The 17,746-nt window shown below is 37.2% G+C and overlaps 1 protein-coding gene across 1 annotated transcript in view; it reads right to left on the reverse strand.

Moving 5' to 3' along the window:
* Window positions 1–565: 565 nt before the first annotated feature.
* Window positions 566–17,746, reverse strand: part of LOC145993744 (nose resistant to fluoxetine protein 6-like) — a 64,691-nt gene continuing 47,510 nt past the window's right edge. The window contains exons 9-13 of the mRNA XM_083129496.1: window positions 7,611–7,752; window positions 5,968–6,157; window positions 4,672–4,814; window positions 1,950–2,064; window positions 566–693 (exon numbers count right to left, since the gene is read on the reverse strand). Coding sequence (XP_082985622.1) covers window positions 599–693; window positions 1,950–2,064; window positions 4,672–4,814; window positions 5,968–6,157; window positions 7,611–7,752 — 685 coding nt within the window. The 3' untranslated portion in view covers window positions 566–598. The remainder of the gene's footprint in view (window positions 694–1,949; window positions 2,065–4,671; window positions 4,815–5,967; window positions 6,158–7,610; window positions 7,753–17,746) is intronic.

The following is a 17,746-nucleotide window of genomic DNA, read 5'->3' on the forward strand; positions in this document are numbered from 1 at the left end:
TCTCACCCTACTATAGAGTGTGTGTTTTCCTCCCATAGAGTCAGTTTTTCTCACCCTAGTATAGAGTGTGTTTTTCCTCCCATACGGTGAGTTTTTCTCACCCTAGTATAGAGTGTGTTTTTCCTCCCATAGGGTGAGTTTGAGGGGTTCGTGAGGAAGAGGTAAATGATCTTCGACTAGTATAATAATGCTTATCTTTAACTTTGAAGAATCAGTCAATGTTTTACAAATCCATCAAACCTGAACCTCCCACGAGCCGATCAGGGCCCATCTCGACTTGTTTAAGAAAACAAAACACTGCAGATCTCAACAAGCGCTCTAACAAGATTAAAAGCAGAAGCTACGCAACATACAGCATATGTCAAAAACACAGTCAATCGATAGAAAGTACTTGTGAAACCCCACAAGTCTGAAAAACACTGAGATACAGCCAGGGGCGACAACTTTTCAAAAACATTGGGTAGGCTTAAACACTTGAATTACAAGTTCACAAAAAATCACATAAATTATTGGATGTAATAAATGAAGACACGTGGCGTGATTTTTAAAAAAAACGAACGTTTATTGCAGGAAACAATGCACATGATGCTTGATTGATCTACTTATCCTTAATAAGTTCTCCATTTGTGTTGCTTTGGTTATTACTTTGCAACATATGTCCGTTGGTGGACTCCTCCTTGGGTTTGTCTTCATCTGAAAATAAGTTGTTAAAAAAATGATATTAACATTAGCTATTGCAAGTTTCGTAGTAAAGAAAAATTAAAACATACTGTTTGTTACTAAAAGTGAGTGAGTGGTTTTATTCTGTGTATATTAATACTGTGCATAATCTCAATTATGCATAGCTGTCTACAAATCACTTTTATTAATTATTACCCCATATAGAAAGGCAGATGGCGTAAGGAATATTAAAACAAAAACAAAATAGAAAAGGAAGTAGAGAGAAAGAGAAAAATTGAAAAAAGAGAGTAAATAGAAAATAAAAACAAATAGAAAAAGGAGGAGAAAATAAAACTAAAGAGTAGAAATGGAAAAGAAAAATAGGAAAAAGAAAGTAATAGCATGAAGAGCAAAAACAAAAATGAAAATAGAGAAGAGAGAGAAAGTCATGGACAAACAAATAGAAAAATAAAGAAGACAGGAAGAGAAATACGAAACGTGAAGCAAATAGAAAAAGGACAAAATAAGATAGAAAATAGAAATAGTAAAAGATAATATAGACAACAGAGAAAAAGAGGATACAGATGAAGAAATAGTATAATAGAAAAGGATAGAAAATAGAACAAAACATGCCTATGAAACTAGAGTTCACCTTTAAATATTTCTTTAACCCTTGAACCGACATCTAAAATTTACTTCTAGCGTCACTGACACGAACAAGGACGTATTTGGGGGGGGGCGAATTCAGGGGTCCTGACCCCCCTGAATGGCTTTCCAATTACAAGAATTTAATAATGAAAATGTACCTTTTTAGCATTAGTTGTAATCAATGGTTATTTCCGTGGATTGGAAGCCAACTATTATATTGGAATAATATGACCTTGAATGACAATGTCAAGCCACATTTATGCAGACTATTTACTAACGATAATATGTACAAAATATTAATCAAGAACTTTACTTTTCGATAACAGGATCTGTTTTTTATCTTTTTGGAATTAATTCCCTTGCCATGACAGTTGTTTTTATACATATTTTGGCGATCTTAACTACATGTAAGCTAAATAATGAATACCTTCTTAAATTCTTATTATTCTCACTATTATTACGCAGTCATTTTACCTATTCATATAATAATAAATATAAATTAATTTACACATATTAATATGTTAATTCGAACATTTATATTATTATTTCTGAGACACTTGGTTCGAACCCCCCCAGAAATACATTCCTAGATACGTGCCTGGACATAAACTAAAAATTATTTAGCACACAAGATACTTTACCCATATGCTTTCTTAAAAAAATCTTCTCCAGTTCCATCGCTGGAGCCTCGACGATCAAATTCAGGAGCAAAGCTAGAACCAGGGCGATTAAAACGTCATTCAAAGTCATCTTGATCTGCAAACAGAAAGAGAAATCGTGTTATTAAAAGTTGGACAATCTAGCCATTGCTCTACCAAGAAAAGAAAAACCATGTGACACTGTCCATCAAATTTTCAATCCTAAGAGAGAGCCTTGGTGATGCAATCGGCTGCTTGTTTGTAATCCTGTCCCTGCGTTGCCAAAATGTGCGACACATCGTCACCACTAGGGTTTTCCCATGGCCTTGAAGACAACGCTATAACCTGATGTTAGTTCATTTCCATTCAGTTAGAACAAGAAAAAATTGTTATGGTTTATATTTTGAATTTGATGGCCTTTTATTTTCTTACTTTCAGCGTCATTTTTTTGGTATTTTTTTCCGTATTTGTTGCATTTTTTAAACATTTTTCAGGGTTTTTTCCTCGCTCCTTCCCAGTTTCTGGAATTTTAAATTCATTTTCTACCAGTACTTCCTTACTAAAATTTGAAACTGAAATATTTGGCAACGGTTTAAATTATTATTTGTGGTAAATTTATTATTCCTCCAGGAAGCGTAAAATATTTGGGGTGTAGCCCACTTTGATTATTGATTGCTGATTTGATTTGCTTTATTTTACTTCGCTTCTTGTGCCACTTTTGGCTAATTTGCGAAGATGGGGATGAGTGATGATATGATTAATTTTAATTTGATAAATGGACACTCACAAACATCCATACTCAGGCAGGGATTCGAACCCGGGACCCCTGGCGTCGTAGCGCGATGTGCTAACCACTCTGCCACGGGGGGCGGCTAGCCTACTTTGAGGTCCCCCTTGCTGGCAAGTATTATCGTTTTAATCTCATGTAAGATAAAATTAGTTATGATATAAAAGAATTGTGATTTGATACACACGAAACACAATTGTTCAAATGCTGAGAGACTACTGTATCGTTCAAGGCCTTTCTGAAAGTGACATACAGAAAAACTTTTGGGTGTAATCTTGAAGTAAGAAATAAAACTACTTTAGCATTTAATTGCTATTTCTCCATTTGCTTTGGTAGTTTAAACGACATAAGAAAAGAAACAGATTTTATCGAACTATTCAAGTACTCTCTTGTAATTCATGAAAAATCAAGCTTTCATTTCAAGAGCGAAAATTATTTTTAGGTATTTTTAAGGAATATATAGAATGTGAGTTTATGTCGGTACAGCAGTGTTCAGTATGCGCCTTGTCAACAAGACTGACTGACCCCTTAGAAGCGTAAGACATTGGTCGCACGAAGCATTTCCCTGGATGCTGTGCACCAGATTTCAGCGCCACATTTTCACCCAGTGACGAAAATCGGAACTATTTTTTTCGTCAGCATTCGCTTCCACATGGTCTCCATAGTCTCTGTATCACGTTTCAGCGCATTCTTGAAAGAAGAGACAGCCAGCGCTCGTAGTGGCGTAAACGGAAACTAAACACACCAGCATCGAAACTCTATGACTGTACACAAGCAGTTGCAGTAGAAAAACTGAAGAAAGCACTGTGCGTTTTGGACCAACTCAGTGGCTTATGCAAATGTTACCAGTAAAAAGACTAGGGGGCGTTTCAAAAGTATTAACGAAACGAACGAAAGTAACTGGCCTCATTAACCTGGTGAAACCAGTTATTTTACAGACTTCTGGGACTCTCTAGACGAAAGCGTAGGCGCAGCGTATTGTTTATAGAAATAAACTCTGCTTCGAACACTGTTACTCACTTTAATCACGTTGTAGGACGAGTAAAAGCACCCTCATCTTGTGCATGTTGCTTCATATCGCTCTCTGGTAAAAATATAATACATTTTCCGATCAAGAGCAGTTTGAAGCCTTCATACACTCGCGTTGGCTGCGAGCAGCAGACGATTCTCACCGAACAAACCAGCCTCCTGGCCGGTGCGTTTGGTGAATCTCGTTCTTTCACGAGTCGCACGGAATGCGTTGGACAGCATAGTGAACCTCACGAAACGCACGGAAGCACTTATGGGACTTGGGACAGCCAGTTACCATAACGCGTTAAACTCGTGCGACTTTCGGAACGGGCCTCTGGTAACGTAATTGGTTCTAACCTACATCATATGATAACATTTACACGTAATTTAGAAACACTTTATTTAGATTCTAAGAAAACCCTAACTCATACACAAAACGAGCTGCCGATCTGTGGAACACCGAAAATTTGAACGAATTTCTATTTCCACGTTCAAACTGAATGCCCATCCTAACCTACCTACAAAATTCTTGTGAATACTTTAATACATGTAAAATCTGAGCGCACTTTAATCCACAAGGCTGCATACTTTTCGGCATGGAAATCTTTGGTGCCTGGTCCATCAATGGACATGAATGATTTTTCAATTGCGTTTGTTACATAGATTAGAAATGGTACACTACATGCTTTCAATATCATTTTCTTTGAGGGAGATAAAAACATCTCTGGCAGAAATAAAGAAAATTCCTTTGGCCGGGGATAATTTTTTGTGGGGGGGGAATCCCCGGTATCCCTCCCTCGTTAATTCACACAATGGAAGAAAGTGTCATACTTTAAAAAAAATAATAATAAAGTGTATTTCACGCTAAGTTTATTTACTTACACTACGTGGTAATTTGAAAAGTTGTTAAGAGAGAAATCCACTTACCCCATTTAATACTCTGTAATCTGTAACTGTCCTCCGACTTCCAACCCCATGGATGATCGGGATTAAGTGTACGATATAGATGCTGTACGTTAGTCGACTCAGCGGAATAAATTTTTTCCAGGTAAGGAATTTGTAGATGCTTGCTAAAGGATAGCAGGGAAAAGGAAATAAGTAGCGACATAAAAAATCATGACAAACATTTCGTCCATTGAGAATGTAAATGTTCTATCTTCAGATTGTAAACAAATCGAGATATTTTGACTGTCGTCTATTCGGGATGCAATTGTTTCATTTATGCTACATACAACCAATATTGGTATACTGAATGTGTTTTTGGTACATCTACAAAATTTGGCACCAGCCACGACAATGAACACATCAACAGCTAGTGAAACCTTAAGACAATTTCCCTCAACCAACCACAAGCATGTGGAGGTACATAGACTTTCGGATCCCACTTTAATCTGTAGGCTCAGTCCCGATTAGCCATACTGTGCATAAAGTGGACTTAGAAACAAAAATAAAATCAATTCAATTCAACCAGTTATCCTATATGTACATAAAACTGGGCTTAAAACACAAAACTAACTTTCATTCTAACCTGAGTTACTTGCGGTAGCTGCTTAGAAGTAACAGTTCTGATGCACTTCGGTTGTTACTTTTACTTTCACAGACAAAAAATTGGATAATAGTGGAATCAAAGTAGTTGATTAATTGAATTTATTTATTATTCTGTGCTACCGAATGACAAAGTTACAATGAAATGGTTTGATCTTCATTACAGAACAACTATCTAATCTCATATGGTAGACAGAACACTGACACTCTCAAATCAAAGTCAGTGTTGCGTGCAGTTGTCCTCACTTTCCCCCCTTCGAATGTCCATGATAACAACTTCTCTTTAAAAACCTCAAACCTACAGGAATGATAAATATACAATTAGATTATTAAAATCTACGTAAGAATTAACATTCGTGGGGTTCAAATTATGAAATAATTAAAGTTTAAAGTTTACAGTCTACAAATGTACTAGTTATTATGTAGAGAATTGTTGCAATATCTATGTATAATATTATATATTGCTAATATTACCGATAAGTTCCTTGTTTTGGAAAATCAAAGTATCATTTAGAAAGATTGTCAACACTGATACTATATTTAGTTCAATTTTCAAAATTATTGTTGGCTGCGTCTGATTTCGCCTGAGTTCAGATCTGAAATTCCCACTCTAGAAAAAATACTCTATATTATCACCTAAATAACTTCAGTTGTAAAAAAATAAGAAACAACACTTACGAAATTTGTAGACGTGCATTGTTAGTAACAAGACAACAATCGGAATTGACCAACAAAACCGATAAAAAGCGCCGTACGTTGCTTTGAGAAGTGCACTGCAGGGTTCGTTTTCTTGGAAGAAAACGTAACCACTTAAAAATAAAGTAAACATGGAAACAATTGCTGCAATGTTCATCCAAATCACAGACGTCTGAAAACAGAGAGAATGTTAATATGAATAATTTATGGACTTATGTCCAAATTTAAATTACTATTAAAGTTGTATGTTGCTTATATTTGTTGTATTTTAAGATTGAAACGGTATTTTTTATAGTTTCGTTAATGTTTAAGGTAAAAAAGTACTAAATTAAAGTATCGTCCATTTTTCACAACAGTCAATCCAGAATTTCACCGTACTAAGGACATTTCTGTGATGCAATGATAACTTCTCTAACATATTGTTCCGCCATTTGTAATATTCCCTTCAAAGTATCCTACAGTGGCAAAAACATTATTAACTGTTCATTCATACTTTATTGGTTTTAGCTGTTATACCAGCTCTACACCAAGTGTCCTGAAAATAAGGCATGCATGTAACATGATACTGTTACATCAAATTACAAATTTTGAATATGTGTGAGAGAGAGAGAGAGAGAATGGGGAAATAAATGAAGGGAGAGAGAACGGAGAGAAATAAAAAAGTGGGAAAGAGAAACAAAGTGAGACAGAGAGGGAGAGAGAGGTAAGAAAAATAACAAAATGAGGCAGAAAGGGAAGAGAGATTAAGTGAGACAGAAAGAGAGAGAAAGGAAATAAATAACGAATGGAGAGAGAAGGAAGAGAAATAAAGAAGTGAGGAGAGAGAAACAAAGTGAGACAGAGAGGGAGAGAGAGGTAAGAGAAATAACAAAGTGAGAGAGAGAGAGGATAGAAAGGGAAGAGAGGCTAAGTGAGACAAAGAGAGAGAGAAAGAAAATAAATAACGAATGGAGAGAGAAGGAAGGGAAATAAAGAAGTGGGGAAAGAGAAACTAGTGAGACATAGAGGGAGACAGAGGTAAGAAAAATAACAAAGTGACATAAAAAGGGAAGAGAGACTAAGTGAGACACAGAAAGAGAGAGAAAGGAAATAAATAACGAATGGAGAGAGAAGGAAGGGAAAAAAAGAAGTGAGAAAGAGAAACAGATTTAGGCAGAGAGGGAGAGAGAGGTTAGAGAAATAACGAAGTGAGGCAGAGAGGGGTAGAAAGGGAAGAGAGACTAAGTGAGACAGAGAAAGAGAGAAAAAGGGAAAAGAAATAACCAAGTGAGATAGAGAGGAGAGAGAAGGAAGAGAAATAACGAAATGAGACAGACAGAGGGAATAGTGGTAAAGAAGCTAGGCAGAGATTGAGAGAAAAGGAAGTGGGAAAACAGAAGATCGAAAGAGAGATTAAAGAGAAGAAATTAAGGCAGAAGATGGGAAGAGATAACACACACATGAAAATTATTGAAACCAAATGAAAAGATTAAAAAGTAAAGAGAAAATAAGAAAATTGAAAAATAGTTACAATCAAAAATGAGTGAGAAAAAATAGGTAGACAATTTGTCTCTATTCCCTTTGATTCTCTCTTGAATATGTCATATACTGTGTATATTATTGCAGACACAAAATGTGTTTCTTACCTTGGAAATTTTAACTTTCTCCCAGTTTATAGTTTGAGCAATGTAGCCACTTATAATTCCCATCAAAAATGGGCTGCCTCTCGTGTGAGTCTTTATGTACGTCGCTTGTACTGTTGGATCCAATAACGGTTCTTTCACTATGCTGCAAGGAGAACGTGTGGGTTCAGTAGATGATACAATACATTCCAAAGAATTTTAACACAATAAACATGTATCTGAGAAGACAGGCACAATGTGTTTGTATATTATTGTTTGGAAGTAGCTAGTTACAAGTAACAGTTACTTTTTCCTACAGAAGTAACGTTTCAACAGTTAATTTAGGACACTTAAATTACAAATATGGTTATTTGTGACGTAGGAGATGTGAAGACTTAATTAAGCCTAATTAAGACTTTCGAACTAACCAGTATCTTAATTCTACACATATCATTTTTAGTTAATGATCATCAGTTATACATACAATGTAATTGCTTGCAAGAAAATTTTCAGTAAGAAGTAACTGTAAAAGTAACTTAGTTACTTTTCAAACGAGTAACTGTAACTCAGTTACTTTTTGAGACAACTAGGTACTTTTAAAAAAATAACTTTCCGAACACTTTTGTATAAACATGGAACAAACAAATGTCAATGTTTACCCTGAATCTGTGTCAGTATACAGGATGAGTCTTTAAGTTTACCAACTAACTAGGTTTATAGTTTCGAAATACAGGGTGGCTCAATAAGTCACTTAACACCCCCAGTACAAGGCCACTGCGGCATGGGACGTGAAAATGGCGATGACCAATCGTTATCAGGCCAAGGGGGAACCACTTTGACGTCACCTGCATGGTCGGCAGCCATCTTGATGCCCGCCATCTTGAATTCTACTTCAGAAATTTAAATGGGAAGGGGGTCGTCCGACATATCAAAATGGGCTAAAATTTCGCCAGGAAAACAACTGTGACATTTGTTTTCACCTAACTTTAATTGTTGCAGAGTTAACAATACCACAAAGTTATAACACATGCTCAATATGACGTCCCTCTTGCGCAACACACACGTGTAATCGTCTCTCCCATGACCTTACCACATTCTGAAGAACCTCAGGAGTTATTGCAGTACAGGCATCCACAATGCGTGTGCGCAAGTGGGCTAGATCCCTGATTTTCGTAGCATACACCATGGCTTTCAGGTGTCCCCAGAGGTAAAAGTCCCATGGTGTCAGGTCAGGTGAGCGTGCAGGCCATTCCACAGTCCCTCGGCGACCAATCCAGTGGTGAGGGAATTGTTGATCCAGGTACTGACGGACTATCATCCCATAGTGCGGTGGAGCACCATCTTGCTGGAACCATTCAGGATAGCTCCCATCCTCGGACAGTAAGGATGGTAAGATCTGCTCCCGTAGCAGAAGCAAGTAGCCCTCTGCATTTAAGTTGCCCTCAATGAAAAATGGACCAACGAGTCGGGAACCACAAGTACCACACCACACCATTAGCTTCCCGTCACCTTGCTGGGATCTGTCCAATGTGGATTTTCGGGTGACCAGTACCGCAGATTTTGCTATTTCACCTCTCCCGACACATAAAAATTAGCCTCATCACTGAACAGAATCTTGCTACCTACGGCAGGGTCACGTTGCAGTTGTGCTATAGCCCACTCACAAAACTGCAAACGCCTGTCTGGATCGTCCTCACTAAGGTGCTGCTGCAGCTGTATCTTATACGGATGCCAGTGGTGGTCACGTACAATCCTTTGAATTGAACCCCTGCTGACACCGCTTTCCAGCGCCAGTCTCCGTGTGCTATGGGTTGGGGACTTTGCAAATGATGCCAACACCGCTACAGCAGTACCCTCATCCGTGGCTGTTTTCGGACGTCCATGTCGCGGCTTGTCATCCACAGATCCAGTATCTTGGAACTTTGCCAGCAACTGGCTGACGGCCACATGTGACACCGGTTGTCTTGCAGGATTGCGGTTATTGAAGTCTGCGGCAATGTCACGCGTACTTCTCTCCCCTGACATCAATATGATGGCAATCCGTTCCTCACGTGTTAGTGGCATTTTCGTTCAGATCAGTGAAAAAGGAAATATGCTACTCTTGACACGATCAATTCACATCATCACTCTTTTAAACTTTTATGTAAAGACAAAACACAATCGTAATTCCCATGCCAACCAATACTACAAGATATGTACATACCGATAAGTCAATATCCGGACATTTTCAGTGATTGGTCTAACAATAAATACCACATAATCACATACTAACGGTTATTTGAACAATAAACATTTAAGCAAAAAGGAAAGGACGTGTCACTCTCCCATGCGGAAATCGCCCTTAAATTTAAAGTTAGGTGAAAACAAATGTCACAGTTGTTTTCCTGGTGAAATTCTAGCCCATTTTGATATGTCGCACGATCCCCTTCCCATTTAAATTTCTGAAGTTGAATTCAAGATGGCGGCCATCAAGATGGCTGCCGACCATGCGGGTGACGTCAATGTGGTTCCCCCTTGGCCTGATAACGATTGGTCATCGCCATTTTCACGTTCCATGCTGCAGTGCCCTTGTACTGAGGGTGTTAAGTGACTTATTGAGCCACCCTGTAGTTAATAACTGAACAAACTCTCAAAATCATGGAGCGAGACAAGAAGTGCAATTTTTAACGTAACAACCTCGCTAGAAGTTCGAGTCAGTATTTTTCAGCCTCGGATTTTAGGTAATTTTTTAGTAATTTTCTTGTCGCTTTTGTTGCATTTCTCTTCATTTTTAAGGTTTATTTTCCTCCTCCCCTATTGTTTCGTGATTTTTAAATGCATTTGCTAGCACGACTTACAAATTTGAATTTCCTGGCTTGGTCTCTTTAGCAAATTTGCTATTCATCGAAAACACGTTCAATGTAAAAACACAATATTACTTTTAACTTAAATGTTTGGCAATGCATTAAATAATTATTTGTGGTACATTTATTTTTCCTACACCAAATTTAAAACAATTTTCTGTGGTTTTGAAGTAAAATTAGTCACGATATAAGAACATTATAATCTGGTGCACGCGATACGCAAGTGCTAACGACTCTCTTGTAATTTATGAAAAATCAAGCTTTCACTTTAAGAGCGAAAATTATTTTGAGATCACATTTTTCCATTTTAAATTATCTTTTAATAGTTGTAAGGTCATTCTACAGGTCATTTTTTGAGATTTTTTAGGTCAACTTTTGAGCCCAAATAACAAATCCATAGAGCGTTCCACGTACGCGTGAAGACGCGCAAGGACAAGTTGAATGGCGATTCGAAAGGATTTCGAAATTCATGATGTCTCCATAAACGGGTGCATGAAGGGGGAAGCAGAGGGACTTTGCCACTGTCACGGGTTGGACGTACAGACTACATTTTTTACCATTAAAGCAACTATTCTACTGATAGTGAAGCAACGTTTTTCGTACAGTTTCTGTGCAATGAAATATGAAACTAAACACTGTTGATTAAACACAACTACCCTTAAAATACTTTCCCAGTTTTGGAGCTACAGGTGAACAATTTTGTGGCACGGGTGGAACACTTCCTCTTTACCTAATAAGAAATTAATTTTAATTGCTGTGAATTTCTAAGTAATGAAAAATAAATCACTTAAGACAAAGATAGGAAGTAATTGACCTGTGAATATTCTAATGCAGTTGGAGGGGAAATGGAACAGTTAAAGAAGAAATTTAATCATTTTATGCATGAAAATACCGTAACGCAATGTTAAAACTGCGTTGGGATCGAACCAAGAACCTTGAATCTTCGATTGGGTGATTTAGTTATTAATCATTCATCTTTCAGATGGTTATCACTCGCTTGGCCTAAATGTGATATATGCGAAAGGTTACATTCAAAGGAAGAATTCACATGTGCAATAATTGGATTCCGTCCCCTCCCTGACTTAACCGATATGGATATTGATAAGAAGAGGATAATACTTGCCTCACAAATAGGTGAAGGATATTTCCACACTTGTCCTCTCAATTGTCACTTGTCTGATCTTCCTGTCAGAATTCAGTCTGTTCACGCCCCATTGTCCAATAATCGCTTCCCACATCCCTTCTCTCTCTCACACACAATCCGCAGCCCTTGCTCTCTCTCGTATTCTCGCTACTGATCTCGCTCCCTCACGATTCCAACGCTCATTCCATAGCCGGCTCTCAAGTCACTAACCTAACGTTTGCCTAATTGCTTATTCCGCAATTCTTTCTCTGCTTCCTGATATGTTTAGAATGACAGTAGTATAAAAGTATATACAACCAGGACCGGAAAGTATGAACCCCTCTCATGCAGATTTGCTACACTTAAAACTTGCTCAACATGCCCATATGAGATTTTTGCTCAAGTGTGGAACCCTGCCTAATCAAAGATTTTTGTAAAAATGCCCTCGGGAATTTCTCGGAAAGTATGAACCCCCTCAGATTGATTTGTCTACACTTACAAAAGGCACTTCTGTGAGATTGTTGTCCATAAACCTGTCAAAAATATGCCCCTCTTGATATTTTTTTAGCCATACTTAAAACTAGGCCAAGCTGCTTATAAGAGCCACCTACACACACACCCATACATATTTACTTCTGGTTTAAGTTCAATTGGATACCAGCTTCAATTTGTTTATTAAAAAAAATGCAATATGCAGAGACCCTCTAGAATTGCTCCCTGACTCTCTCATTTCTTACATCATAAACATATGATTTTTCACCTATGAGAATAACACTACATATAGTGTCATCAGGTAATGCCTCATGGAATTCACAGATAATTTTAATGTTTGTCCTGTCATTAACCACAACTTGTTTCCTTTTTGAAGTGTTGATTACAAACATGGGTCTCTGTGTTTTGAATTCATCTGGTGTGTAATACATGTCAGTATTGCCAGTAGTGACCCTTTTGAATGCCGAAAATGCCTCATATAATTTGAGGAAATCATCCTTGGACATGTCTAAATTGTAATTTTCTCTAGGAAATACCTCATTTCTGCCATTTTTAAGATATATGTTCTTGATGTTGCAGTTATCAAATTTACTTGAATTTTTTTCCTGATTGTTGTGTCTCCCAGTCTGAAACAGTACCACCACAAAATCAGGCATGTCATATTGAATACTGGAGAATGAATTTGTAGCATCAAACTCATAATAAGAACCAGTTGCGGGCTTCTGTACACATTGATATGTATAAAATTGCAGAGGAATCTGTGGATTTTTTATTATATCAGCTTTGTATTTAAGAGCATAACTGGCCTCATATTCAACAACAGGGATTCTTAGCTCCATAGTCTGAATAATGCATTTGCCTGCATCTGGTAAGGTATTAGGCAGAGCTTCTCCTGTAGGGTTTAATGTGCTGTACCTCATCAAAGCATTATTATCATTGGCAGCTCTTCTAAATGTAATTCTTAAACCACCCTTCCACATAATATCTTTGTAATCTGAGAAGAATCCTGGCAACAGGCGCATCGGGAACAGCACTGTGTGGTTTTTAGATAATATTTTATCACCAGCCTCAAATCCACCTATTTTGTAGTAAGAAGCCTCGGTTTTGGATAATTTTAGTGTGGCCAAAGCTGTGGAGGTAATGCCGGGATAATCCACTCTGTTTATAACAACGCCATGCTTTCTGATCTCAATTTCAGAGAACAGATGCGGCACAAAATTATCTACCAATCTTATATTTGAATTTGCCGGATAATCTGTTCCATCGAGCTTTACAACATCAAATTTGATGTATAGATCTGCTCTGTGGGGGTGTATAAAGCCATCCCCTACATCAAGATCAACCTCAATTTCTGTGTTGGGTTGATTTAAATTTGCAAATGTCCTCCTGTTTGGAGGGAATGATTGTAGCTCATAACTCTCAATATTTTCCATTGTATGTATTTTTATTTAAATGTTAATCTCTATGATAGCAGTTGTTGTGGCTCCAGCAAAATCAACTAATTATTCTTTTTCATTAGTGACCATCAATTCAATATAATCTATTCTATTATGGCACACAGGAAAATATAATGTTGGGGATGGAGTGTAGATGATTGGCTCCATAAATTCGGAATTAGGTTTGAATGTTGCAATGATGCCAGTTTGCTTGTGAGTGCCTATACCATTTGATTTGGTGATCATACCCTCAGCCACATTACAGTGAATATTCAGAGTCTCTATGGCTAAGAATTTGGGTATATTAATAGCAGTGTGTTTGATGGCCGGTTCAAGTTTTGTGTTGTTCTCAAATCCTAACAGCTCTCCTATAGTACCCAGATCTACTGTTTCTGTAGCAGATACAATCTCTACTCTGTGAGTGACAGAATTTTGACTTAACACTACACCTCTGGGTAATTGAGCATTTAGAGTGGACAGATTATATTGCCCTGGAGTGATGACAATTTTTTGATCCCCAACTGCAATTTTGTTGTTGTGGTGTGTAATATTAGGGATCAAGTACATGCCATAAAATGCTCTGAGAGCTATTGTTTTGGGATACACTATGTCATCATGTAATTTGTGTTTCAATATTGAATTTTGGCTGGTGAGATGGAATACTCCCATGATGTTTTAAATACCACAGGGCCTTTTGAAAATTTTCAATTGATGGTTTATTTATTTGAGACATATATCTAAGAACAGATAAACACAAATGTCCGCAATTAACATCTTTGAAGTTTTGAACACGGGCATTATTGTAATAAAGATTAGGTGATTTTAAATATTTTATTAAATTTTCAGGTGGAACACCTCCAAATGAATCAAACACAAATGCCTCATCTTTTAAATATTTAAGATAACAGATCCAGTGAGTGCCCTGATTTTTGTACTTATCCAAATTAACAATGCCACACTCTTTGTTGAGTGGTTGTTCTGGTAAAGAATCAGACATGTACACACCTCTAAAATTTTTGATGCCCAGTGGCTTGATTAAAGCTTCAATATCTTGGTTTGTAAGCGGCTCTTGTTTTTTTTAAACTTATTTATGGCTCTCTTAACACCTTTGCCTTTTTTCTCCATGGCCAGGTTATGGCGCCTCAGCTCATCTAATTCTGCCCTATTTTTCTTGGCATCTATTACTGTTTTTGCTATGGCAGCTGATCCCCCAGCCAAGCTCCCCACAGCCCCGAGAGCAGCTAAGATGGCCGGGATAGTAAATATGAAACCCCCTGTATGCAATTTTTTCCTGGATTGTTGTAATTTTTTTAATTGGGGGGTACTAAGCAACAATTTCATACCATGGCCCTTTGCAAGACAAGAGCTTTTTTTCTTGCGCTGCTTTTTGGTTAAAAGACTATCAATAGTTTTAAGAGATTTGAGACCTGCATAAGGTATTTGATACATAACACCCTTGGCCTTCATCCTAGGTTTATTATATACATATTCACAACCCCCACCCCAGTTTTTGTTTGGTGCTCATAGCTATGGTGGTTCCCAATGCTGCTATTTTTTCACTTAAAGAAGCATCTTTGCTTACAAATCTACCAAATGCAGCCTCTTCTAATTTCTTGTCTGCAACATGTCTCTTGTCAAGATCAGAATGTGTGTTGTATGCTATGTCATGGTCTCTACAAGCAGCATCTAGGGGATTTACACCAGGATCCCCTCTGTTTAATCTATGATCCAATTTTGTGCCTGGACCACAATACTGATAGCCTGGAATGTGTAGTTCAAATGGCAGCTTGTTTATAATGTCATTAACCAGGCCCCGACCCTCAGAAATATTCCAAAATTTAGGTGGTAGAGTATTAATAATTTTTATAAGATATCCAATCCCCTTAGTGTCATTCACTATAAAATTAGACAATTTGGTGCTTATCATGTCCATAATTCCAACCTTTTCATTGTAAAAATTGTGGTTCCCAGATTTTCCTCCCCAGCTATCACCAATAACCTATCTACAAGTTTCCTGACATCATCAACCCACACAAATTCTTTAGGCAGGGTGTTGTATTGTTTGATTCCACTGCCAGTCTTGATCTGTGACCATATGGGCTTGATTAAATTGTTGTATTTTGCCCCACTGCTAGACTTGACTTTTTTTGTGTGGGATCATTGTTCTGGTATAGAGCATCTGATTTTATTAATATTTCTTTGTAATATTCATAATCTTGATCTGTATAGCTGCCAGGCCTTTTCCTAGTCATCAGTTCCCACAACCCAGGTGTTCCGGGGTACTTAACAAAAGCACCTTTTTCTCCGAGACGAGATTCTGAATAAACAATCAGATCATCCTCCATAAATGTTACTCTGAAATTGCCAATTCTATGTATGATGCTACCATCAAGCTCTGTGTCAGCATATAAGCCAAAAACCTCATCTTTATTGTCTTTAGGTGTGGTTAAATATTTTTGAGCAAGAAGACCCAATTCAATAGGATCCTGAGTAGCTTCAATTCTTCTAGGAGCAATAGGACTAGGTGTATGAATACTGGAAAGTGGAGTGAATGGATAATCTAATATGTTTCTTGCAGCTACAGGTACAAGCTCTGTGATCAAATTTTGATTTTGCTCTGTAACAGTTTTGATATTCTTACCTAATTCACCAATAGCATCAATGATGGGCTGTTCTGTTTGTTTGTGTTTTTCATAAATTCCCCGGTTCTCTGATTTCCATCCTTTAAATCTTTTTACAAGATAATCTCTTAACTTAAGATCACCAATAATTGGCCTTTTCATGTTTATTTATTTATATTTCAATGTCTAGAAAATTGTTGATTTTATTTCTGTATTTGCCACTATTGGGTTTTCTTGTCATATCAATTGTGACAAACCCATAACTGTTTTGATTCCAGCACCTACTGCAAAATTTAGAAAAATCATTGTAGCTCAAGTCCCCGCCTACATATTCATCATGTATGTGTTTGAGGTTGGTATGATCTTGATGAAACACACATATAAAATTGCTGTTGTCTCGGATCAGCTGCTTCGGTATTTTAGAAAAAGTCTGTGCCAGTTGAAGCAATCAATGTTTTTGTGTCGGCCCTGTGTAAAGAAATTTCTAACCTTGTTTTGATTATCCAGTATAATGTCATCAAACACAACAACAGAATTATCGAGACATTCATGAAGTGGCTTAACATCTGGTTCAAAAGTGGCAATATCCAATCCATCATATAGCTTCATCAGCTGCTGATATTTTAATTGTTCCAAGCTCTTAGAGAAGATATACAAGTGCCTGTTTTTCCAGTCTAACCAGTTGGGTGCCAATAAAAAATTATCAACCATTAGTGTAGTTTTACCATAAGCAGATGGCCCAACAATAAGACACCTAATATTTTCAGGCAGCAATTTTCCATTTCTCTTATTTTGTTGTTCAGGTTCTGGCAGCCTTTTTATAACATCCCAGGTGTTCATATTATTATTTTGTTTGCATCGATCCAGCTGTGTTCTGGAAGTCCTAGCCATTTGACAAGTAACTTGTTGCCTTTTCTGCGGATGATTTTTTCTATGAGATATGTGTCAGGCTGTTTAGTTTTGCTGAGTTCTTGTTCATAGAATCTGCCTTTGAGAATTTCTCCTCGGTGATCTTTTATTATATATGTGTTAAGGGTCCCAGGTTTAACTTGAACCACTGTAAATAATTCAGTGCTCCAGTTTCTTGTAAAGCCTCTTTTGAATAAGTGCTTATATTTGCTGATTCTTACTTGATCACCCACCTTGTATTTGGCCTTTCCTGTTGTTGGCTGGTATCTAGGATAATAAACAGTCCTGATCAATTTTTGCTCATCAGATGAAGTTACTTCAGAGGGTTTCATGTTGATTGTGGAATGGACCGAGTTGTTATATTTATGTAGAAGTTCTGGAAGAATATTAATCCATTTATAATTACCTTGAAGTGTAAATTGTTTATACATAAGATTTTTTAGGGTTTTGTTGAATCTCTCTACAATTGAGGCTTTGAGATCACTGTAACTCGAGTAATGTTTTATTGCCTGGCTTTTAATAAATTGTTGAAACACTGAATTATAAAATTCTTTGCCATTATCTGTTTGCAAATAGCGCGGTGATCTTCCACTCTGATTGATGATTGTTCTGATGGCTTCTGTAACACATGTTCCAGTCTTGGATTTGAGTGGCACAGCCCATGCAAATTTTGAAAATGTGTCTATCACAGTGAGTAGATACTTGTAGCCCTTGTTGATTTTGTCTAAGTTTTTCA

This window comes from Lepisma saccharinum, chromosome 10 (assembly GCF_977018435.1).
Source record: "Lepisma saccharinum chromosome 10, izLepSacc3.1, whole genome shotgun sequence".
Lineage (NCBI taxonomy): Eukaryota > Metazoa > Arthropoda > Insecta > Zygentoma > Lepismatidae > Lepisma > Lepisma saccharinum.